Here is a 26,689-nt window from a genome sequence, read left to right as displayed (position 1 = left end):
AACAACAAGCAGTCTGTTACACACTTCAATGTAGATGACTGATTAGGCAGTAAAAGTGCCTCTGGAAAATTTGTTACACTCATAGGGGCCATGTCATCTGGTGTCAAATAAATACCAATGCCAACAAATAAATCTACTTGGATGCTGCAATGCCTTTGAAAAGGTATTCACAGAGAGTTTTGCACATAAAACTAGACATCAAGAAAGCCACCGAAAATCAGGCTTGGGGTATCCTTGGTTAGGATTTGGTGTGAAATTTTGTTATCACTGTAACAGGATGCAACTTACAAGGCAGGAAAACAAGTCTACTGAATAAGATGAACACAAATGAAAAAAGGTTACTCATCTGGTTATTTTATCACATGGCATTTAAATGAAAGGCTACCATGGATGTGAGTGACATAAACCATATCTTGCATGACATATGTCAAATTGTCCACAATTAAACATGCACATCTTTTGTCTTTAATGTAGAAACCACTGCTCATCTCAATACTTCTTTGAGAAAGAGGGATGATACTCACAGTGTATCCCTCTGAATACTGGAAAGTGGTTGCTGCTCTCTCCTCCGAGGTTGGGCTCATAGGTTTTGGGTCAGACATTGACCGCTGTATGACCTTGGGACCTCTAGGACTGGGTGGTGGGCCTTTAGATGGCTCTGCAGCAGCACGGATTCTCTGTGGGCTTGTGTCTCCCAAGGATTTCTCATAGGACACAAATTCAAGTGATTTGCTGGGTGACACACAAGGGGAGATGGGGGAGTATAACACTTTGGGGGATTTGGGAGGAGCAGGGGCAACTTGGAGAGTAGAGGAATCTGCTTTGAGGTGAGGAGAATGACCAATGTCTAAAGGAGTAGGGCGTCTCTTGTCTCTCTGAGGGGAGGAAGTTCCGTCTGAGTCAGGGTATTCTACCTTAGTATCCATCTGTACAGAATGCCCCCTAAGTGTTCCTGAAGAGTCTGTCTGCACAGAGATTTCTGTAAGGGCTTGTACTGAAACCCTTTCACCCACACTGTATTTACTATCCCTTGCTCTGCTACGTCTGCCTCGAGTAGGAACCTCCCACTCGTCTTGGTCCTCGTCATCTGTCTGCACACTACTGTCTACACTCTTCCGAACACTCCTCTTCTTCCTCCCTGCAGTGTAGGCCTTATCCATTGTATTATCCTCCTCATCAGTCTGAACCCCACTATCCATCTTCTTATCTAGTCCCGCTAGAGGTTCTGTCTGGGCCTGATCCTGGGTTTCCACCGAGTACATCTGTCTGAATTTCTGCTCTTCCAACTGCTGCCTAAGCTGCTCTTGCAGCCTTTGGATCTGCTCTAGCTGCTCTTGCTGTTGAGCATAGGTCTCCTTTTGCATCATGAGGTGGGCCTGTCTCTCTTCCTCTTGTTGGCAAAGGATCTGCTGTTTCATGGCCTGCAGCTCCTCTAGCTCCTTTTGCACCAGGAGTTGCTCCTGCTCACGGAAGCGCTGAATCTCCTGACGCTCCCATTCCAGTTCCTCTGCCAGACGTTGTTGCTTCATCTTCTCTAGTTCCAGCAGCTCACGCTCCATCTGGTACTGTGGATCTCCTGGTACCATAGGTGAAGACAAGGCTTCCAGGGATGCTGCAATTGCCTCCAATGAGGCATCTGTGTATGTATCCAATGCTGACACTGTGGTTACAGCAGCAGCTGCTTCTGAGAGCACTGTGGAGACATCTTTAGAGACGCCTGTCTCCAGATTCAGCGGCACGTCACCATGATCTTCTGCTGTAGTGACTGCAATAGTGGAGAGGAAACTGTGTGATCTGGTTAGTGGCTTGCTCTGTAGACTTGAGAGTGATGGCATGGTGTCACTAGTGTGCATGCCTGACAGAGTGTTGTAAGTAGTGCTGAATATTGACCCTGGCTGTGTTGTTATGGCATAAGTGGAGGGAACTGGTGCTGCTACAGAGGAATAAACCACACCATTGGAGGATCTCAGGACACTAGACACCCCAAAATGTGTTCCAACAGCAGAAGTTATCCTTGCTTGGGTGTACTGTGGAATTGTCATTCCAGAATATGACCCTGTGGCTTTGCTTGAGTAGTCCACAGCTTCACCTGTTAAAAGTTCACACTATGAGAAGATAGTTCGATCTATAAAGCAGAGCATTGTGATGGACTATAAAGCAGAGTTAAAATCATCAGGTCTTGCCAGATAAGGTGGGGCACAGCCAAAATATTGTGGAACAGCATGCAGGGACATGCACCTAAATGCAAAAATTATAAATCAGAGGGACAAAAAACATGCATGCACACCAATTCCAAAAACATAAAATATAAAAAACAACAAAAAGTGCAAAAAAAGTTTCAGCTGGGAATGAGTGGAGGTAACTCAAAACGATATCTGCAAGAGAGATCTGCAATGTCGTACTGACCTGTCTCAGACATCTTTCCAGACGTCAGATCTACTGCACCCTCTGCCGCACCATTATAATCATAACTGTTCTTACTCTTGTAGAAGAAAAGCCCAGCCTCAGCCAAATTTGTGTCTGACATTGAGGGCTTGATCCCACCAAAGCCTCTCATGCTGTAGGGTGAACGATCATATTGGTAGTGATCATCCCTGTAGCCAAAACGATCTTCTGGCAGTGGGGCTGGAGGCTGCTGAGTGGCACAGCTCCCAGCAAAAGGCAGCTTGTATACCACATCACAGCACACCGTCCGCCTACCGGCTGTTAGGTCCACAGGTTTGCTATCATCCTCTGTAATTACTGCAGTGATCACCTCTGATGTGGATCCATCAACAGAGACAATGGTCTGGACAGGTTTTGTTGTTGTAAGGTCAACTGCACCGGATAGGCCAATTTCCAAGCGAGGAGGAACGCTGCTGCTTACCCCATTGGTAATGCTTGTGGGAGCTATCGTCACAGGAGCCGGATGACCTTTCCCAACTGTTGTTGAGAGATTAATGGGTTTCTCTGGCTGTGAGTCTACAGGTCGATAGATGATCTGTGACACTGGCTCAAAGGATTTGGCTGTTGTAAGCTGGAGAGGCATAGAGGTGACCTGAGATACATCACTGTTCCCATAAGCTATGGTGGCTGTGCATGTGAGGATGGTTATGCTGTCAGTAACGACAGACATTGATGAAGTGTCTGTGCTTAAATTGATCACAGATGACTGCACAGCACTTGTCGGGCGGCCACTTCCATCAGCAGGAAGGGACTGACGCCTTGATTCAGAGGATGACAGATCCACACCTTTCAGAGAAGTTTCAACATCCATTTTTGGGGTACGGAGATCCACAACTTCACCAGGATGATAGACCTGACCACTCTGCTGGGTTTGGGGAAGGGACTGGGTCTTCTCTGGGACCACAGTAATTCCAGTGGCTCTTGGGGTTGGAAGTGGGGGTGGTGTTCTCTCATGCACAACAGATACAGTAGTTCTTTGAACTTCTGTGGTAACAACCTGGGCAACAACATTTGGAATGACTGATGGCTGCTGTGTTGTAGCTGAAATTGCCTCATATACATGACTCATGCTAGAAACTACTTTTTCTGGACCACATATTTCTTGGCTTTCTATGGACTCTGTTATTCTAGTGAATGCCAGTGGGACCCTTGTTGTTTGTGGCTGTGGTTCAGGTGGTAGTTGTCCCTGCTGTTGGGACTGAGGTGGTGCCTGTTTTGTTGGGGATGCTGAGCCGGGACTGATTGAGGCTTGAGTTGTGATTCCTTCTACTGGTGAACTGGGCTGTGATGGTAGCGTAATGACCACATAAGTTTCATGTAATGACTTGCCCAATCTGGGTGATGTGGGGGACCTGAGGGGTGAGGTAGGCAATGGCTTACTTTCAGCTGATGGACTGAGGTTCAGAGCAACATCTGTAGTGGTTGTGGGGAGGATTGTAGGTCTAGATACTACTTGAGCAGGGGAGGAGGTCGGAGCGGCTGCCATGGGTTTTGGAGCTATTGGTGGTTTGATGCTTTCTCCTGGTCTATGACTAAATGTCAGACCTGCTGGAATTGAGGATGGCTTCGGAGGCACAGGAGGGGGCACATGTGGTTTACAGACTGGAGCCAGAGGCTGCCTTACTGGTGCACTTGGGACTGTCACACTCCCTCCAACTGGTGAAGTCCTTGGTGGTACTTGAGGGGGAGTCTTTTTAGGGTACAAAGAGGGTTTTGGCAGGGTGGGAGGGGGTAGTGGTGGAGGGGCAGGAATGTCAGTTTTTTCCTGAGACACACCTCGACGTAAGACAGCTGGTTTTGGTGGAATGGGAGGGGCAGTTGACACAACACTCTGTACCATGGCAGTATACTGAGGTACAGTGGGTAAGGGAGATACACTAACAACCACAGGGGGTGATGTTTTAGTATCTGTAGTAGGAATGGGAGCAGGAACAGAGCCAGTTTGACTTGAGCCTGAGGACCTAGACAGGTCAACCACTCCAGGCTGGTCAACTTCCATAGGCTGCAGGATTGCCTCAGTGGCAGGCTCTGATAGGTCAGTTTGTGGAGGCTCCTGTATTATTTCTTGTTTTGAGGCTGCAGATTCCAGTAAAGGCTCTGAAACAGGAGGTGCAGATGGTGTTTGCTCAGGAATGTCAGAAACAACTGCTGTGGACTTAGTCTCAACAGGTGTCGGTGGTGTAGGCTCAGAGACGGTGGTTTTATCGGATTCATGCTTTTGCTCAATGATGCTCTCCTCTCCAGACTCCTCTTCACCTGAAGAACACTGAGTAACCCTCAGGTCTGGTATAGGGAGAACTCTTTTTGGAGAAACAACTTCCAGTTGATCACTGGGGGCTTCTGGTATGCCCTCGGCTGACTGATGATCTGTCTGTGTTGGACTAGTTCCTGGGGTCAGCACAGCTTTCTGCCTCTTCATTAGCTCCTCATAAGCTTCCTCAGCATCTAACAATGGCTTCCCATCCTTGCTTAATTGAGGTGTGGTGATTTTGGAGGCTGTATCACCGCTTGAGATAGCTGAGGGGAGAACAGTCTCTGGTTTGGGAATTTCTTTTGCCACATCTACTTCCTTGATCTCCTGCTGTAAAAGCATCATCCTTTTGTGCATCATGTCCTCATACACTTCATCTGGTGACCTCAGTTTTTTGGGTTTTTCTGGTATAGTGATTTGATCTTTTTCCAGTTCCCTTTGAGCATCTTCAACAAGAGACTCATATGCGTAATCTTCAATCAACATGCCACTATAGAGAGAATCTTTGCCTGGCAGAGCTTCCACTTTGTCAGCATTTGGGGATTTGGCCCTCAGCAGTATTTCTTCATAAGCTTCATCTGCACTTTTTAAAGGTCGTTTCTCCTTGGTGTCTTTATCAGCATGTTGCTCATCTGTGGGAGAATACAGAGACACTGAAGTTGGAAGCTGGTATACTTTTTGGACTGCAGCGATCTTCTCAGGAAGGATCTCAATGCCCTCTGGTTCTGACTCCATGCTTGGGGAGAAGTCTGAGCAAGATGACCTTCGGAACTCTTCCATCTCTGCCTCTTGACGCAGTTCTTCAGTTGGAGAGGCATCCTCAATTGGGGAGAGATTGCTTGGTGGTGTTTTGGCATGCTCTCTTCTCCTCTGTGCCCTGATCTCATCTTTATCTTTCTTTGATTTCTTTCCAGAGCTCTTCTGTTTTTCCTGTTCCTTGAGAAGCTCCTCCTCCTCACGAAGCTCCTCTTCTTCAGAGGAGTCTTCGATGGTGGGCAGCATTTGGCCTGGCTGCCGGTGCTTGGCTTTGCGGTGTTGTTTACCCTCACTACTTGATCTAATATAGCTTGGACTGCTGCTGTCACTGTCTTCATCTAAGGAGGACAGTGAGGTGGGGGAGGTTCCTGGGGTGAAGCTGGATGCGTGCAAGCTGGAAGAACCCTCACCTCTGGACCTGTCATCAGGAGAATCAGTTAGGCTCTCCAGTTCCCCATCATCTGACGTCTGTCTCACAGTGGCAGTACTGTTTAACTCAATTGTTTTGAAATGGCGGATATCAGCTCTACTGTCCAGAGACCTATGCTCCCCTTTCCCAGGTTCCTCAGTCTTAACGACAGAGACGATACTTTTACAGTCTCGCTCATCTTCAGGACTGATACTGCTCTTTTTTAGAAGGCGCCTGGCTCTTCCTGATTCACTTTTCTCCGTGCTGTCTTTCCTTGTATCTTGCTCGACTGTTTTCTTCTGTTGATCTCTAATATTTTTACGTACAAGACTTTCCTCATCAGATGGTGACATATCCTCGTCTGCACTCATTTCTATTATTTGCTTACGGATCAACTCTTCTTCGTCTATAGTGCCTGCACTTCTCCCTCGAATATTCTTCTCTCCACTCACACACTGTTTCCTCTGCAGGAGGGGTGAGGGCTCACCCTCACTACTGTCTTCTAAAGAATCTCCCTGTAGTTCTTCAGGGACGAGTAGCTTTTTACGTTCTTTCTTTGGGCTACCTGGCTTAACAGGAACATCCTGTTCTTGAGCTTCACCATGTCCATCTTCCTCAGAACTAAAATCTGGTGACATTGGCAGCACCTCCAATTTGCGCCTGCTTTTTCCTGGTTCACTGACCTTCTGTGAACTATCTCTGGTTTCTGTTGTTGTCTGAGCCTCTATTATTTGAAGGACAGTGCTCTCCAACTTGGCTAAATCAGATGGGCTGGTTGGACTGCTTTCTTGAGTTGCAGCACTCATCTCTACAGGCTCCTTCAGCAATTTTTTTTCTTTAGTATGAGTAACACTATCAGTCTTTTTCTGTGAAGACAAGAAAAGGAAATAAACGGATGAATGCATAAATAAAATGGAATTTATGAAGATGCCTCAAACAAGGTATTAATATAACCATACATTTTCTAGCATGTCATAATTGATGTGAAAATCATATACTGCAAACCAAAAACATGTGGAAGGAGACTTAATACACAACTTGATTCCAGAGTATGCCTAGATTCTCTCTAGAGTCTGTCCGCTACAACTACGTGTACACAGTTACCTCTCCCAATTCATCCACCTGAGTGGGAATAAATCGTGATTCATCATCCTTTTTCTCTTCTGTTTCAGTGGGTGACTTCTCTTCATTTGAAATCACATCTTTGTCCTGTTTACTAACTACAGAGGGAGGGGAAGGTGGTTCTTCTACAGGGACTGAACTATGGGGAACACTTTGAGCACTGGAGTCAATATCAGGTTTTTTGCAGGGTTCTGATTCAGTTGTTGGCAATATTTTCCTCTCTTGATCTTTATCAGTAATTACCTCACTACAAGCTGGGGCTGGTTTGAAAGAGGACCCTTGTGAAGTAGTCTCTGCCTGTTTAATTACTGACAAATCCTGATCTGATGGAAGAGTAGATCTTTCCTGAGATTTTTCTGATTCACTGTCTATAGATAACAGCTCAGCTGTTTTCACAGGAACTTCATGATCATTAATTACAGGTGATGGGTCAACTGTCTTGACATCACTATCACTCTCAGGGTTAACAGGCACAGTTAAATCAGGGTTTATAATTGCATCCTCTGAGACTTTTTCAAGAGTTTTTGCCTCACTAACTGCTGGCACTCGGGTTATCTGCTCTGTCTTTTGAGACATCTGATCTTCTACTGGTATTGGGTCCTTCGCCTCTGTCTCTTTATCAAGCTTAAATGTATCTTTTTCTCCTGATATAACTTGTGAGGAAATATCTGGATCCTGTGAGCTGTCACACTCCTGCTTTACTTCAGTATCTAAACCCTTCTCCTTTATATCTCTCTCCACACTAATCTTTTCTTGTGCAGGGGGAGGGGGTTCAGAGGATTTATCCATTTTGTTTTCAGATACAGAATTAAGTTTTTCAACTTGTTTCTGTACTTCTTCATCATTGATTTTCTCAGGGACATCTGTCTCATTATCCACCGAGGCAGCAGAAACGGTTTGCTGTGGTAAGTTGTCTGTTAAAACAGTGTCCGTGTGATTTTCTGGTAGTTTTTTTGTTTCTTTACTACGATCAACCTCTGTATCACTAATTGTCCTTGATGGTGGAACAGGGCTCTCTATTGCTTGAGTCTGTGGTGGGGAAAACTGTGTCTCTTTATGTTGTTCTTGTTCTGTCTTTTCATTAAATACAGGAGCACTATCCTCTACTGCTTCAGCAGGTACATTAGAAATGTCTGCTGTCTGAGGCAAAGTATTTTCTGTTATTTTACTGATGGTTGATTCTGTTGCGTCAGGAACAGATTTTTCTTCTGGTATCTTTTCTTCAGGTTCTGTCAGTTTATCATGCACTTGAACTGGTGTGCTACTACTATCTGAACATTCAGTGGTAGATGTTATAGTTTCCTGTGTGGTTTTGAGGCTTTCGTTATTTTCATGTGATGGCACATGTTCTACTTTTGTGTCTTCAGTTATTGGTTTCCTTTCCTCCCTCTCTACACTCATGTTCCCTTCCTCAACTACTTTTCCACCATCTGTCATTTTCTCAGCCTGAGTCAAATCCACAGAGGGGTTCTGTTCTGGAGTTTGTTCAGCTGTAGCTACCTGCAGTTCAGCCTCTGTCTCCTTAGCAACTGATTTTTCCTCTTCAGACACCTCTTGTTCACTGATATCTTGAGGTGGAGAAGTCTGGGTTGATGTTACAGACTGCACTTCTGTCTCTAACGTGAATTCTGACCCTTTCTCAGGAATGATCTCCTCACTTTTGAAATTGACTGGTGACTCAGACAGTGCTGGCTGGTCTGGTTTGACACATTCTCCCTGTGTGGTGTTTATAACAGTTTCCTGTGTTTGACCCTCCTCTACAGAAACTAGAACAACACAATCCACATTCTCTTTGGATGCCTTTTCCAAATCAACGCTCATTGCAGCGTTTTCAGACTCAGTTGTTGAACTTTGGGTATGCTCTGGTTCTAGTGTTGAAACTTCCTCTAAAACTTCATTACTGGATTGCTTGTCTGTCTGATCATCTATACCACAAGTTGAAGCCTTGTTCTCAGCAGTTATGTCTTGTGTGCCTGCCTTCTCCTCTTGTGTTGTCTCTGTCTCTTGAATTGACTGTGCTTCTGGTGCTTCCTCACTTGCTATCTCATCCTGTTTGTTTGCTATGGAAACCTCAGTGGGTATTTGTGCAGTGCTCTCAGACCTTGGCTCGTCATTTACATTTTTAGATTCGCCCTCTGCGACAGGAGAAACCTCAGAGGCAGATTTGATTTCCACTGATTGAGTCTGCTCTGGCTGTACTGCCTCTGCATTCTGCTCTTCTGATCGAGGGGGAGGTGGTTTCTCTGTTTCAGCCTGTTCTTTTTCTGCATCTTTAACATCTGCTGTCTGCCCTGGGACACTAACAGGGGGAAGGGTGGCAGCCTCAACTATTTGCTCAGGTGGAGCAGATGCAGCTTCTGTGTTTTCAGACGTGGTGTCAGGTGTTTGCGCTTCGTTCAACTCTACCTGTGTGCTTACTGGAGCAAGCGCTGCTTTGTTGTTCTCTTCCTTTTCTGCTGCATCTGCCTTTGTCTCAGCTATAGGTTTTTTATCATCAGCTTTGACTGAATCTGGTTCAGGTCTCTCAGCTGGAGCCTGTGTTAGACTAGGCATCCTTGAGAGCTGTTTGGCAGGGGAAGCAGTGGCAGTGGGGGCAGGGGACGCAGGTGTAGAGGTGGTTTTATGAGCAGGGGAAGAAGGAGGGGTGGGTTGCGGTTTGGCAGGGAGCTTGGATGGAGAGGGTGGAGCTGTCATATCCCCAAGCTGGCCAGAGAGAGCTCTTTGGGTCTGGCAATTCAGACAGAGCCATTCGTTCTGCAAAACAAACAAACAGACAAAAAAGTAAATAAATTTTAAGAAAAAAAACATACACAAACTGAGCCACAAGTTTTGCTTGTTGTGAGCATTTACTGCAATATATATTTCCATTTAGGTGAACAACAGGTTATCAGATCTGTGAAAATTAGACATAACATAGAAATTTTAAATTTTGTATAAATTACTGTTGGGTAGTGAGAGGCCTGCGTAACTCTTTCTATTTCTGGAGTGCTTTCTGCATTTATGTAACTTAAGAGTTCGTCCATTTATAATTCATGTTGATGGGACATGTCAGAGGGACTTGGACCGTTTGCAGAGACATCTCAAAACAGTGGCTATGCACAGAAGTTGCTGCCTTGTGTGTGTGTGTGTTTGTTTATTATATGACTGTGCACACAGAGCATAATGTATGGTCTTCATGCAGTTTATTGGTATATTTTCCAAGTCACTAATACTAAATGGTCTAATCAAACACAATTCACATAAAGGTCACCTAATCTTTTCATATACCCCATAAACTGGCCAAAGAAATGGAACGGCTAGAGTGTGTCATCTGCTTTTTGTTTTTGCTTTCTTTCTGGGGAAAATTTAAACTGCTTGTAAACACAGGGGAGGGAGCAATACAAGAGTAAATTCTGTTCTTTCTTTAATAATGGGTTATCTAGAGCAAGTCCCACAGTTTAGTGTCTTATCCACGTGGGCATAAAATCATCCTTCCATTAGAGTGGTTGCTGTCATTTCAACACAGCTTCATTAAGACAAATGACAGAACAGCATCTGTTTGTACCAGCAGTCTCTTCTAGGCAGTCACATAATTGTTCCCTGTTCATTCGAGTAATCTTATACTTTTCAAAGGTACACTTACAAAAAAAAAAACCTACACAGCTGCCAAGGGAAGCTAAACTGGGACAAGTAGAATGTATGACTTGTGTTAAGGTACTCAATAGCTCTGGTAATTCATATACACATATACGTATACATGTATATATATACATACACACACACACACACACACACACACACACACACATATATATATACATACATATATATATATATATATATATATATATATATATATATTAATAAAACTGACTGTAGATACATTGCTTGAAAAAAATATAAGCATGCAAATGGTGAGATGCTGAAATATAATTTATCTCTGACCGACATACTGTGATCACGTTTTATTTGAGGCATAAATGAAAAGTGCCATGAAGTAGTTATGTTTTCCTATGAGAACTTATACAAATAATGCATGTCACATAAACATTAGTTTAAACATATTCATCCATGTGGTTTTTACTTCATGCGGCACCATTGCACCATTTAACCATTTAAATATTTCTCGGTTTTCAATGATGTACTTGCTTGTGGGAAAACTGCTGAAGGCTACAAAATATGACGTATGCTTATGGTGCCATAATTACAGTGATGGTGTAAAAGGCAAGGCAAAGCAAAGCAGAGTGTGCTATGACTTTCACAAAGCAAGAACGATGGATGTCAGAGATGAATATTGCATGCCTGAAGGGAGATGTGGTCACCCCCCTCCCCGCACACAAACGGACTTCCCCTGGGTGAATACGCTTCGCTAGCTGACGTAAATCCTGGGTGTTTGCGCTTTCTCTCATGTTGAGTGCGCTGTGATACGCTTGGTGACGTCTGCTGTCCCCAAGGTCCTCCCCTGACTTATTAACAGGGCTTATTCTAAACCTAACGCAGGGCTAGGAGCCAAGTCTTTATGTGCTCCTCCTTGAGACAGCTCAGACACACAGAGGAGCTACATTTCACGCAACACAAGACGAGGTGAAAAGGCAGAGCCACCAAAAAAAAAACAAAAAACAGAACAATCACAGAATGAAAGGGTGCTATTTTCCACAGATATAAAGTAAGCAGAAGACAGGGTATGTGTGTTATACTAGTTATTCTGTTCTGTTCTACTTAAACATACTGTGAAAGAAACACCCTGGCAAAAGGTCATGGGTTATTACAATTCAAGATTCAGAGGGAACTCTGAACAAAAAAAAAAAACACCACAAAATGTCATAATGTTAACGTTCCTTAATTCGCATAGCATAATTGTTGTAATCAGCATCTGAAGGTTTAATGTCCTTTTGCACAGGAAACCAGATAATCATGCAGCACACTAAACAAAAAAAAACAGGTTATTCTCTGCATTTCTCTGATGTAATCTATTTGTAATTAACCAGTCAGATGAGGCATGGAACAACGACAATGTGTCAATAGATCAGACCAGAGAGCAGAAAAGAGTGACGGTTGAGAAAAATCATACATTTGTCATTAGATATGTTCAACTTTAGTCGCTCACTGTAATTATGAAACATCAGGGAGACACTTTAGGTGATTTTAACATCTGAGAACAGATTAAAGACAGTTAGCATGACATGGGGTCCCTATAATTCAACACCTTTCAAGCCGACCAGTTTGGTCCATTAAATTCACATGCTTTAGAGATAGTGAGATTGTAACTGATGCGCAATGATGAGATCACAGCAGAATCACTGCCCCAGTCTTTCATTCAGTCAAAGATGTTGAAATTAGAGCCTAAAACATCAGCTGTAGTTTGACGAGACAACTGACCAACCACCACTGAAACCGTCACCGCATCCCTGAAATCTGTCATCCCAACACCGAAACTATCACCCAAGCCTTGAAATCTGTCGTGACCGAGTTTTTCCTCTGATTAGTAAGAGTGGCATTTTTTTTGTGAAGTCACATCAAGAACTATCTATCAAAGACAGCCAGGCTGCTATACCCCTCCCTCCCCCCTTCTCTCTCTCTCTGACCATGAATGTCACCCAGGCTTTCCTGTGAGTCACGCATGACGGAGTCAATAGTCTTTTGTCAGTGACAGATCAGAAAGTAAAGTGTATCAGCGCTGAATCACCATGGCAAGGCACAGCTCACGACACACCCACACACACACGCGCGCGTACGCACGCACGCACACACACACACACCCACACATACACACACACAAACACACAGTCTAACTCACAACTTTTTTCAAAATGTGCCTCCATAGAAATGAACTGCTCAAATACATAGACCCACCTCAAGGAACATTCTTATAGCCACAGAACAAGAAAATATATAATCACAGGATTAGATTTTTTTTTGGTATATTCCTCACTTCCTAGCATAAAAAATGACAGGAATAAGAGAAAATGTATTCCTGCTTATTTTAGCATTTTCCTGTGTGTTACTGTTCACAGAAACAGATGGTAAATATAAAATGTCTGATTCATTATGTGAGTTGCCTTGTAAAACAGACACAGTTAATGTTTCTGGGTCTCTCTCTGAGTTATACTTGCTACGTATTGCAAGTCAAATGTCATTGAAGCTGTTCTGCCATAAAGTTCTGCATCCATCTCTCTGTTCTCTTGTGAAAATGAATGAAAACCTCATAAAAACGTAAGGAGAAAAAAAAAATCTCTCAGTACCAGAGGCTTCTCGCTGCCAGCTACATGATTGGCCACTATGGAGAGCTAAATAGTCTGAAGGTCAAACTGTTCCTTTGATTACAGCAGCAATCTAGCAAGGGTTTTATTGCCTAAATTTAGACACTGTCTGGCATGACAATCAGAAAGCCTGAGTACCAGGCAGAGAACTTAGGTGAGGGAGACAACCCCAGCCATTTCACATCAGCCTTCACCCATCAGCTCAAACAGTTGAGTCACCGTCTGGGCGGCACATACTATTTGTCCTGACTTCTCATGTTTTATTTTATGATGTGGGAAATCAAACATCAGCATAGTATTGGCATCGGCCTTCAAACAGAAGGCATTCTGTGCAGTGAAACAGGAAACAGGAAACAGGAGGGAGGAGGGGCCAATTCAAATTCAGAGCGAGCTTCCTGTTAGAGCAGTGGGAAGTGTATGTGAAGTCTGTCGATGAAGGTGGTAAGCAGAGCTATATATACCTAATTCTCAGAGAGAGAGAGAGAAAGAGAGGCAGAGACAGAGATGGCTTCATTGTGCAAAGACTTACCCAGCTAATGCTGAAGAAAACTAACATTAAAAAGCCAGTGTCAAAATTGTTTAGCCATCAAAACCATTTAATACAATGTTTAAACACTTAGGGCTGATTAGGGCAGGTGAACATGTGGAGTGGAAAGGAGGTCTCAAAATATATAAAATTATAAAAACAAAATATTGTTCTGACGAATCTCAATTTGATAAAAAAGAGGCAAATGTGTCTCAAGTATTAACTACCATTTCCTTTTACTCTTCTGGATTTTATGCTTTGGAGAATTGTCACGAACATATTAGTGGTGTGTAAAGAGACGGTGGCCAGTGATTCAGCAAGTCTCTACTTCACCCTTCTTTTCTCCTCTCCTCTCACATTCATCCCTCGCTAATGACTTAGTCCTCTTCTTATCTAACTCAACTCAGCCTCTGTGGGGCTCTGTGTGTGTGTGTGAGAAACCCCCACCGATTGAAAGAACCATCTAAGGTTTATCAGCAAACTTAAAGACAAACTCACATCTTTGATTGATTTTTGACAGCAAATACAAAGTTGTGGTTTTCAGTGGAACAAGGAGATCCCAAAATATGAAACTGCAGAAGTTGAAATGATAAACAAAGAAACAAACAAACAAATAAGTAAATCATATATCAAAACCAACTGGGCTAAACAATGTCTCTTTTGCTTAAGATTGAAGCTCAGTCACAGCTGAAAAGCAAAGAACAAGGTTTAATGGAAAGTGTGCCTGGTAGCATTTTTCTCTCTCTCTCTGACGCGCACACACAAAACACACCTTCCAGTCTAAAAATACTGCTGCTTTCAAATATCAGATGGGGGAAGCCACGTGATTGGCTTGGCAGGGGCCTGTCCCTGGTGCAGAGGGGCTCTTTTAAGTGGGGCTAAAAACACAAATAAAAGCCCAGTGCCACAAAAGAAGCTCCATCCCACAGTGCCCTCCAGTTACGTGCGGCTTTGCTTCCATGGCTCTTTTTAGTGCTTTGGCTAATTTCTGCCTCTTTGCAGCTGGTGGGAGTGTTTCTCTCTCTCTGTCTCTCTCTCTGTCTCTGTCTGTGTGTGTGTGTGTGTGTGTGTGTATGCTCAACGAGTCTCTGTACTGCAGAAGGAAAAGAGGAACTACACTACAGCCAATCAGGCAGGCAGGAATAAAACAAACAAACAAGAAAAAAAAACAATGGTCCACAAACAAAAGACTACCCTTTAGGTAAGAGAAACTGAGTGTGAAGCATAAAAGCAGTCACACACAGACAGACAATGGTATGAGAAAAATCTATGAAGACACACACATTCTGGTGCACACCAGCATATACAGACAACCATAAGAACCCTCACATGTGCAGAGAGCCTCACATGAATATATATGTGTTTCCAGCAGGAAGACGATGTGAAATGTACTACATGTATACATTAAGGAGAGAGGCAGGATAGTAACTATGGGAACAAGGAATATAAAGCCATGAAAACTGCTCTGATCACGCAGAGCCTTACCAAAGTGTCTGAAAACATGGCAAGTCTGTCCTCATTTGTGGAAACACGATTTAATATATCATATTGAAATATTAATGCATATTGTATAATCTTGTCGGCACAGGGCATGAATAGAATAGGGCGATGGTATGACTTCAACATCGATCATCCATGTCTACAGATATAATTGCGTTCTGCTGTTGAGGGTCTTGAGAATCCTCTATGAAAATGGGTTCAGTTCTTCAATCTTAAACTGCAGCAATTCCCCAGTAAACAAGGGGAGCAGGACTGTAAAGCAGCAAAATCCCACTGACAGCGGCTAGTTCATGTTTTGACGTAGTAAGACGCCTGCTTACATAACAATGTGTGTGCGTGTGTGTGTGTGCGTGTGTGCATGCGTATGTGTATGTGCGTGCGTGGTGTCCCTCCTGACCAGAGCAAGGCACTGTGAGATCACCCACAGAGGAGATGACCGTGGATGAAGGGGGAGTTTATTTGCACATGTGAGAGTAAGAGTGTGTGTGTGTGTGTGTGTGTGTGTGTTTTTTTTTGGGGGGGGGGGTCTGTGGATGGGTCAGAGTGGGCCAGAGTGTGTAGGAGGATCCCTGCTGTTACAAAGACAATGAATCACAAACATGTTAGAGGGACTCTCTGGCATACACAGAACACACGCACACACGCACACACACACAAACACACACAAACACACACACACACACACACACTACACAATATACATTACCTACAAACACATACTCATACACATACAAATCAGCGCACAAACATACGTATCAGTGTGATTTTCATCTTTGCTATCTTTTAAAATAACTGATGAAACAGAAAAAGACACGGGAGGGGAACAGGAAGTCACACACTAGGTGGCCTACACATTGGTCAGAGCCAAGAGCAGATGGCTAAAAAAAAAGGAAAAGAAAAAAAAAAGCAAGAGAGAGTGAGAAAGCTAATCCCTGATCCAGCTCATCCTGGGACGACTGCTCTCTCCGGTGAGAGTGTCAGCACACATGGCCAGCAGAAAGAGCATCGGATCTACAGCCTCCAACCACGCGCTTGACCTTTCAACAGAGAAGCACCTAACAGGCCAAGAGCAAGCCAGCTCCCCTTTGACAGGTTCAGCAAAGTAGTTCATTCTCTGCACTCTAGAGTGTCTTGCTGTGGTTTACATCAGACAGGATTTCTTTCAAGGATTGCTGAACAAAAATGTTCAAAACATTTGCTTAACATTTTTCAGTGTTCCGTTCTGAATGTTTTCATAACATTTGAATCTTTTCACACCGTCTCTTCTGCTGACTGCTGGAAATCGCTGAACGTCTATTCAAAGCCACTTTGCGAGGCGATAATAAAAACACAATCCACTCATAAAGATTTATTTAAAGAGCATTCTAATTTCAGATTTTAGATGAAAAAACCCCACATTGTTAGGGTCATTATTGTGAAGACGGTCTCGATGAAATTACTCTTCAATAACCTGTGTAAAGTGGTGGGAATTGTTGCGTGGTGTAGAGTGAAGCAGCGATTCAGTGTAGCTTGTCGCCCTGTTGTCTTGCCCTGTTACATAACGCCAGTCTAAACTGTACATGGTGGTCTGCCTCAAAGACTGTGATGGTGTGGTCTACAGAAGCACTGTTTCACTCCACTGTTGTTGCCCTGAAGGCATGCACTTTGCACAAGCTCCCTCTATGAGAAAGGAAAGTAATGAAAACCTCCATACTAAACCACAATGTTCCTCGCTCTTAAGCACAGCTAGCAAAACCAAGAGAACTTTTCAAAACCCTTAGTTTCAAGTGATTTGGAAGGGAAAAAAAAGCAGACATCATCAACTCTAATATGCTTTGTAACAATAAAATGAAACTAAAAGTATTTTATCTTTAAAAAAAAAATCAAACACCTTCACTGCTCCAGGGATGTCAGACAAATAAAGTGAGCAGGAGCGAGAGAGGAGAGAGAGAGAGAGAGAGAGAGAGAGAGAGGGGCTGTCTTAAAAGCCCTCTGAGGAAAAGAAGAGACAATCACAGTCACTGGAGAGAAAGAGAGAGTGGGAAGAAAAGTGGGTGGATGAGGAGCAATGGGTGTAAAAAAAAAAAAAAAGAGGCCTGAATCAAATCTTCTCAACATAATACAAATATTGAAAGATTAAGAAAGACATCAGAGCTCTCTGATAAAAATGCTCTCTCTCTTCTGATGAGAGACATCCTGTGGCCTTTAAATCCTGTTACAAGAACAGATTACGCACACACACACACACACAAAACACACCCACATAGAAACTCTACATGTATATTGGGCAAATGCCTTCAGCACACTGACATCTATTAAGATAGTACAAAGTCTCAATACACACAGACAACCTTGTCTACATTACAAAGTAATGGACGGACGCACTATCATATACGTCTGGGAGGGACCCTACAAATCATCATCAGCATGTTTCTTATATTAGACAAGCTGGTGTGTTTGAGACCACTAGGGAGTATAATAAGGCTCTCTGGCTGAGCAGAATCTAATCTTCAACAAACAAAAGCACTGTTCCAACACCAGCACCTTAAGAGAAAGCCCTATAAAGCAATTAGTTATGTTCACGAATATGGTCATAAAGAGACATGTAAACAACACAGAGAACAGGAAGAGATGTAGCAACACAATGTACAGAGAGTGGAACTTGGTTGACTGATCTCACTGTAAGGAAATGAGCGAGTCTGCTATGCAAATGACATTGTATGTGGCCTATGATTCAGTCAAAAGCTTTATTAGGAGTTGTGCTAGCCAAAAAGATAGGGTTTTTGTCATATAATTTACAATGTTGTATATCAGTTTTTGCGAAATATTTGTTTGTCCCTAAACCATATATATGGCAATTCGACTGAAATAGGTTTTAAATACAGTGCTGGTTAATAGCATGTGACAGTGGGAAGGATGTGTAATCTGTGTAATCTGCTCAGATTACCTGTAACAGACCAGTGGGATTACAGAGAGAGGGCATGTGCTCGCAGCCTGTTAGGCCACACAGATGGTAAGAAAACACGTGAGTGCAATCAAAACACACTTTGGTCTCTGATGCTAATGCTAATGTCAATCTGACACGTTAATTATAGGGCAACAACCCAGAGAAGGATCCAGAGGAATGAAAACACTGTCCATCATTTCACATTAAAAGTATGTTTGTTTGCTTTTTTAAAGTAGTTAAGCGTCTGGGTATCCTCCTGTCTTTTTGGCAAGTTTCCCTGTCATGTACACGTGTGTGTGTGACCATACATGAGAATTCTTTTAGTCACACACTAACTGTAGTCGAGCCTGTTGCTTTAAGGGTTGTTATGAAGTGAGACAGAGACTGAAAAATGTCAGCATGACCAAACTGAAATAACACACAGCCAAACGTGCCAGACGTGTCTGATATTCTCGATCTTGTGCTAACATCTTGCTTCCAAAAATATATATTTGCTTAGTAACAGCACTTGCTGTGCCATCGCCAGGTTGTTGATATCAAGGTCCTGACAATTTGGACTGAAACTGAATTTCTATTTCAGCTCTGTATATGCTGGAAAATGTCTAGTTCTAACAAAACCATATTAGGTTTAGGCGACCTCTGAAAGGAAACATCTTAACTGTGGTATGACTTAACAGTTACTGGCATGATTAACATACGCAATATCCACATTAAATGAAACAAACCCAGCGCTGACTAACATAATAAATCATTTGAGCAGTTAACTGCAGGCTATACAACTGAGAAGGCCGTAGACCGCACTCTTTACGCTACAAATGGCGTCTTCCATTCACACATTTGAATGACGCAAAAAGCTTGTTAAGTAACCTCTCAGGTTCTCAAATGACCCTGTATCTCAAACTAGGGGCATTTTAATGTGATCAAATAATTGATTCTTGGCAGCTAATTCATCACTTAGTTATGGCAGCTGCTAGATAAGTTACTCCTTGACAATAAAGCACGATCCTTATCTTATGCAGCAGAGCCTCTGACGACACTAAACACAAAATACTCATCTCCAAAAGAGGAAATGGCAGTTGTGTGAGTCATCTGAGATGGGCTTTGTTGGTCCATGAGGTCGCCCCATCCTCAGCAAAACATTGCTGTGTCCACACACACACACACACACACACACAAATACTCTGAGTGTGTTGAATTACAGAGTCAAGTGTCAGGCTTTTGTGAGTGGGGGGTGGGGTGGGGGGGTGGCAGGAATGACGAGGCCTGCATTTGACCTCATTAACCCAACATCAAAAAATAAGCAATCCATCACGTAAGAGCAGCAGAGGAGACATTTGGAATAAATGTGTTGACTGAAGATCAAAGGCAACAAGCAGTCACATGTGACCTTGTGAAGCTTATAGGCTCAAACCCAGTGATGATGTCTCTGAAATAGACGTGAACTATCTGAGCAGGTGCTGACAGCATCACTGAGATCTTAATGTGAAAGCTGTTGTGCTCTGTATTAAATCCCAGCATCTCTTTATGACTGATCATGGACTGGATAGAGCTTTCAATTCCAAACCCTAGTTAAACATTGAAATGTAACAGAAGTGCTGTTACTCCTAACATCTCCAAAATCCTACAACATCTACTCTTCACCATGCTCTCTTGGTCATAAAGCCCTAAAACTTAGCCCTAATGTCCTAAGTCCTTAGCCCTAAGAAAAAAAATCCCACACCGATTCATTTAGGGTAATCTAAAGCTCCTCTATCTTTTTCAGTCTTCCAATAAGATATATATTTGCACTATTCATCATGGATTTGGAATTGGAAAGCCAGACCTTACCTCAGACAGGTGCGGCATGGGGTTGAAACCACACTGGTTGCAGACAGTCCTCTTGCACTCAGTGCATGTACTGAAGTTTGGTGCATCTCCTGAGCCCATGTTTAGCTCAAATTTACAGAGTGGACAACTGGACTGGGCATCAGACCGCTGAGCTTGAGTAGTAGGTTCCTCTGCTTTTGTGGACTCCAGTGCAGATTTTCCAGCAAGAGGTTTTGCCTCAGTTTCCACAGGTTTGGGTGAGGTGGGCTCTTTGGAGTGGGCTGGTGGGGTGTCTGGAGGTGATTCTGAGTCTGGGGGAGATCCAGGAGGGGAGTCAGCATCTGAATCTATGGGGGAATCGGGGGGCGATCCTGGAGGTGATTCAGGAGGTGACTCCTGGTCATCACCCTCCACAGTGGATGAAATGAGGTTGGATGCCGAGCTCAGGAAAGAGGAGCCAAAACCAAACATTTTCCCAGACACACCCTCGGCAGACTGTGAAGCTGTTACGGACGGTTTGGGAGTCTCAGTGAGACCACCGAAACCACTGAAAAGCTTCCCGGTCACTGACTCACTACCCTGGGGGGCGGCAGCCCCACCCTGAGGCTTTGATGAGCCACCAAAACCACCAAACAGTTTGCCTGTGACAGACTCAGAAGCCTGGGGTTGCTTCGCTACATCTGTCAAGCCTCCAAGACCAAAACCACTGAAAAAGCTACTCTCTTGTTTTGCTTTCGCAGGGGAGGGAACAGGACTGCCTTTGGGGCTGGGTGGTGCTTTCCCAGGTTCCTGAATGGGTCGCCCTGTTTTCGGGTCAATTTTGGGTGGACCCCCTACACCAGGCTTCTGCAGAGGGGGAGGCTGCCCTGGTTTGGCCCCTGGTGCTCCAGGCTGAGGTCCTTTAGGGCTTCCCGGTGGCCCTGGACCAGGGGATTTCTGCTTAGGAGTTGTAGGAGGTGTTGGTCCCTTCATTGCATCGGTGATGCTTTGCTGCTTAGTCAGCAATGGTGGCTTCTTCCCTGGCTCAGTCTTAGGAGCTGGTCCAGCCTTAGCGGGGTCTTTCCTCTGGGGGGAAGGAGGGGCAGAGCCCTGCTTTGGGGGCTGCTTCATCATAGGTGGCCCTGGAGGCTCCATGCCCCCCATTGCTCTCTGCATCTGACAGTTCAGACAGAGCCATTCTTTCCCCTGCAAAAAGGAGCCAAAATAGTCACAGCACAGAGAAACACATACACAGTCTCTCTAACTAAGGCAGCCCTAACTGTAAGGCAATCCATTAGATTCCTCTCCAGTAAACAATACAATCCACTGTTCACACAGATGACTGTCTTATTTAAGCTCAAGGGAGGTTTACAGCTTATATGACAAAGCCAAGGGTTTTATATTCCCAGAGACTCAAAAGCAAGCAAATCAAAACTTCCATTTTCTTTACTAGATAAAGATGGAAGAGAAAAAGGTGTTCTGTATTCACTCATCATTACAGAAAATCAGCTATCAAAATCAGTAAAAACAAACATGAATGCAAGCGATTTGTTCACAATCCTTTTATATATCAAAAGAGGATTAATGTTTAAATCAATACAATATTTAAACAGTACATATTTAGTTATCGGTGTATTAATGTCTAGTTTCAGGATTGTTATGAGTTGCAAATGTGGAAAATGAGCAACTAAATAGAAGAAAGAAAAATCACATAGTTACCAATATCTATCAAAACTCCACAATGTGGTGTGGAAGTAAACAACAAAAAGAGCTATTTTCAAGGAATCAGTTTGACATGCTACTGATTTAAACAAAAAAGCATGACTCTGCTCTGATCCATTCAATCTTTAGGGCTTCTCAGCACAGACTGATTAATCAAGCAGACATTCATATCAACCACTGACTAATTGGTGAGGAAAAAAATCAGCCTTGTGCACTTGCCTGATACAAAGCTATTGCTGCTCTAGCTGTTACTGGCAAACGATGAAACTTTTTCAGTCAGACTGATATTGATGGTGTTATCAGCATGTTCTAAGTAGGATACATGACCACTTCCATATCCCTTTTAAATTCAGTACTGGGCAGAACTAATGCAGTACAGTACTGCCTGCTGAAGTGGCTACATACCAAAGTCTACATTAGGTGACTTAAAAATCTTTCGTATTGGTCTCAAGACACAGAGGCAAAGCACACTCTCACTGCCTGTGTGACATAAGTGATCTTGATCTTTCCCCCAGTGTCCATATGGTTCTCCCTGTTTTTACAGACTGAGAAGAGCTCATGGAAACTGCATGTCTCCACCAGACCTGTAAGATCATCTTGAGAACTAATCCTGGTAGCCTCTAAGGTTCAGCAGTCAGTTTCTCTAACAATACCAGGTGACGTTCACCCCTGTTTTAACACATTAAATCAAGAGTTAAGGGAAAGCTGAAAGAACCCGTTTGGGGCTCTGAACTGATGTTCAGGGATTCAAGAAATTGAGGCAAAACTCAATTAACATTCTACACTTTGCAAACTCCCTCCAAAAATGAAAAGCAAATACACATTTTAGTTATATTTTAGACTGAACAAACTGAAAAGATAAGATGCTGTTAACAGGAAAAAAGTTTACCATATTGTGGAAACCCCTTCATATGTGTCTATGCAAACATGATAATGGGAGATGGGAGGGATTTTGCTCTTACCGCTGAGTCAGGAGGACTGAATCCACATAGGTTGCACACTTGCTGTTTACACTGAGTGCAGGTGCTGAAATTTGGTGGCTGGTCTTTGGCATGCACATTAAGCTCAGCTGTCTTGCAGAGAGGACAAAGCCCACCCTTCTCAGGAGCAGGTCCGGGCTTTCCCGGCCCTGGAACCTGTACTCCTTGTCCTGGTGGTCCTTTCTGCTGGGGACCTGGCTTTCCTGGCCCACCTTGTTGGGGGCTATCTTTGGCTGGGCCCTCCTGTGGACCCCCAGGCTTTCCTGGTCCTCCTGAACCAGCCTTTCTAGGACCTTGCTGTTGAGACCCAGGGTCTCCAGCTTTTGGTCCAGCCTGCTGAGGTCCTGGTCCACCAGGTTTCAGTCCAGCCTGCTGCGGTCCTGGTCCACCAGGTTTTGGCCCGGCCTGCTGGGGTCCTGGTCCCTCAGGTTTCAGTCCAGCCTGCTGAGGTCCTGGTCCACCAGGTTTCAGTCCAGCCTGCTGCGGTCCTGGTCCCCCAGGTTTTGGCCCGGCCTGCTGGGGTCCTGGTCCACCAGGTTTTGGTCCAGCCTGCTGAGGTCCTGGTCCACCAGGTTTTGGCCCAGCCTGCTGGGGTCCTGGTCCCCCAGGTTTTGGCCCAGCCTGCTGGGGTCCTGGTCCCCCAGGTTTTGCTCCTTGTTGCTGGGGTCCAGCACCTGCAGGCCTTCCACCAGGGCCTTGAGGCGGGACCCCACCTTTTTGCTGTGGAGGTCCCTGTCCCTTGGGCTGGCCTTGTGGGGGAGGCCGGGCAGCCTGCTGCTGAGGGCCCTTCCCTGGCCCCGCTTGAGGTCCAGAGGTTTTCTCTCCCTGCTTGTCAGCTTGCTCCTCCTCTTCATCACCAAACAGACTAAACTTGGGGATGCTGGCAGAAGAAACAGCAGAGGAAACAGCACTGAGAGGGTTGGCCCCACTCAGGAAGCCAGAGGAGAACATGCCGGTGCGTGGCTGCTCCGGGTCTTTAGGTTCCTGACGGAACCGTGACTCAAGGAGGCTGAGAGACGAGGGACTGCGTCCAGGCTTTGGTTTGGTTGAGGGCCCCTCCCCAAAAGCATCCACTGTACGACTCTTGCTCAGACCTGAGGGCCCCCGTGTGGCCCCACCTCCTGATTGCTGAGATTCTGATGACCTGCTGAGGAAAGAAAACATTGGTCAATATATCTCAGTAGGTACATGCTTTGCAGGGGAGATGTGCTTTGCACTGCTTATTTTATGTTATATACCACATATTCACATCCATTCATGAATGACCCTGCTTCTGCCAAAAATACACTGCACTGTTTTAGTTAATCTCATACCACAGAAGAGACATATAACTTTTGAAAAATACCAACCATCACAAACATCACACAGAAACATTAACACGACCCACAGACTCGTTTCACAGTAGGATGCTGCTGCTACATAAGCATGATTTGAACAGCAGTTCTAAAAGAAGCCAAGAGAGAAGCAGAGAAATCAAGCTCCCATAGAATTTGCAAAACTGCTACTCCAGTACTCCACATCAACAATTCACAATTCAACAAGACTAGCCTTAGCAGGACTACAGTGAATCTTGCTTGGAGACATTTACAGCACTCACACTCAAGGACATTACAAAGAATTCAGCAAAGTAATGAGAAACTATTCTGTTAACTCAGACTAAGATGTTGAGAAGTACACACTGTCTGCACATCCAGTACAAGTCGACAGACATGTAACGGTTACTCTAGATCAATAGCTCGAGTTAAACTCTAAGGTAGGGCTGTACAGTCACCTTTCCTGAGACGGATTTTTCTTTTTAGACGTACATTCATTCAAACAATAATATTTAGCAAAATAAGCGATGCGTTTGGCTGGGCTCGTTGATTTTTTTTCATCTGGTGCTTCATGTTTACGTCCCAGTCGAATTTTCAGCACCATGGTCAGCGAACAAAGATGTACAGTTGAATCTGATTTAATAATGGTTGCCCCCTTCCATTCTGAAGTGTAACAAAACAACTGCATTTCGAAACAACCAGACGGAATCGATGAGCGTGTTGAAATTTGCTGCTCGCGGTGCTATATATAGTCATATTAATATTTATGTCCCCTCCCCCCATTTGCGCTTGGATAAAAATAACAAATTTCGCGGTAAGGAAAGGCTGATGGATATAACAGACTGAGGTGCAGTTAACACTTTGCCAGTTTGCCAGTTTACCAAGATGATCACCAGGAAATCAACAGTATTCTCAGACTTAATCGACATTGCATCCACACGGAGGCGTGTCATTGCAAACGAATGTTTTCTTAACCACCACTCATGACATCACCCATACAACCCATGGGGGGGGGGGGCAAGTATGTGTGTGAAATGGGCAAAGCTGCAGTTGATCACATCTTCACTACTGCCCACATTAAAATTAGAACGTGGAATGAGAACGTTATAAGAGAAACGGAAAGGCAAGGAGTCGTTTAAGCTTTGACGGAGACCCGACCGTTCATGAGAGGGAAGAAAATTTCTTAGCAAGGGAATTTTTACCCAGCAGGCAATTCGATTTCTTCCACAACAGTGGTGTCTGTTAGGGACAAATCAAGGCAATATCAAGAGAATTAGGCTGTCAGCTCACAATAACATAAAAGCCCACATTATTAATAAGGATTAACAACAGTTAAATAAATGAACTACTTGTCAGTCTCAACAACGTTACGTATCAGTAGAAAAACCATTCTAATACGTTGTTTTGCAACGCTGAGCGCAATTGTGATTAAAATATTCATTAGCCACTAACTGCATCACCTATCTGTGACTGAACAGTGATGGGTGTGAACGTGTATTTTGCCTCAGTCGTGCAGTCGTGATGAGGGAACCTGCAGTGTACTGTTCAAAATACAGCCTACTCTCAAGCCTGACTGCAAGCGACCGGATATCACAACGTTACATTTAAAAAATGACATTAAAGCAAAGTCTGCGAGCTGGAATATCCATGCCAACCCCAGCTTGCCTGGTTTGCGACCGTGCCATCGCGGCAGAAAGCTGTTTCCTGTCCTCCTCGCTGAGATGGCTGAGGTCCGCCTTCGTTCCTGCGGGCATCTGAACGAAGCCACCCTTGCCGTCAGGTACAAGCCCCTCTGGTAATCCAGCAAGCGCCCCTTCACCGCCTTCCAGGCTTGCCTCGTTCCCCATGACCGACCCCTGCCTTCCTACACTTCCTTGATGAAAATTACGCGGTAATATGGGTTTTTAAGCCCCGATGATACGATAAGATTGGTATCCGCGAATTTCGATGCATGACATGTTATTTTCCCATCTTTACTTGCATCCCCATTTCGCTGTTTCTCGATGGAGTGTGTTGTTATCGCGCAAACCTGCTCTTTGAGGACAGTGCTCGTCTTTTTCCGTGCGGGTCTCACTTCTCCGTCTCCCCTCCCTTCTTCGTCTCCTCTAACGCGCATGTTCCGCCTCTGACAGGTGATCAGAAGGCATAACCGTAGGAGAAAAAATAACAATTTTAAGAGGAAGTAGCTCCCCCCGAAATTCCCAAATGATTCCCATCGTTCACTTTCCCATGCCATAAATAGTCCATTACAGTAAATTCCAGAAAATCACCTCAGCCAAAACTGAAGTAATTTTGCTCACAATTTGCATAAAATAAACACTGGGTACCAAGTAAAGTTTGGCTCTCGCTAATTCAGCCTGATGAGTGTAGTGCTTCAAGCAGAGTATGACGAAGGCCAATGTTTGAATCACCACAAACAACAAAAGTCACAGCGAATCTTAAGGGATGCGCCTGGGCGTTTGCTAAAACGACGTACTATGCATTTCCAAATTTATTGTCGATTTTGCTTAAACTGAAACCGACTTTGGCATCGTTGGTTGACATCAAGTCGAATAACGTGACACTCAAAACATGTCACAACCTAATTCGAAGTACGACAGTTACCTCTGTGCTATGTCTTATAAACGCTTTGATCGAATTCAAATACACGCCTAAAAATCAAACTATAGTTTATTTGGCTTGAATGCCAAATGCCTGAATACGGTTACAAACACC

The 26,689-nt window shown here is 44.1% G+C and overlaps 1 protein-coding gene across 1 annotated transcript in view; it reads right to left on the bottom strand.

The window, feature by feature from the left end:
* The window catches only part of pcloa (piccolo presynaptic cytomatrix protein a), a 56,710-nt gene extending 30,889 nt beyond the window's left edge, over nucleotides 1-25,821 (bottom strand). Inside the window, 9 exon segments of the mRNA XM_030784076.1 lie at nucleotides 525-2,089; nucleotides 2,407-6,727; nucleotides 9,183-9,737; nucleotides 20,002-20,756; nucleotides 20,820-21,165; nucleotides 22,644-22,855; nucleotides 22,913-23,311; nucleotides 23,375-23,805; nucleotides 25,640-25,821. Of these exon segments, the coding sequence (XP_030639936.1) occupies nucleotides 525-2,089; nucleotides 2,407-6,727; nucleotides 9,183-9,737; nucleotides 20,002-20,756; nucleotides 20,820-21,165; nucleotides 22,644-22,855; nucleotides 22,913-23,311; nucleotides 23,375-23,805; nucleotides 25,640-25,821 (8,766 nt within the window).
* Between the last annotated feature and the right edge of the window lie 868 nt (nucleotides 25,822-26,689).

Source organism: Chanos chanos, chromosome 1 (assembly GCF_902362185.1).
Source record: "Chanos chanos chromosome 1, fChaCha1.1, whole genome shotgun sequence".
Classification (NCBI taxonomy): Eukaryota; Metazoa; Chordata; class Actinopteri; order Gonorynchiformes; family Chanidae; genus Chanos; species Chanos chanos.
This window is presented reverse-complemented; position numbering and strand designations above follow the sequence as displayed.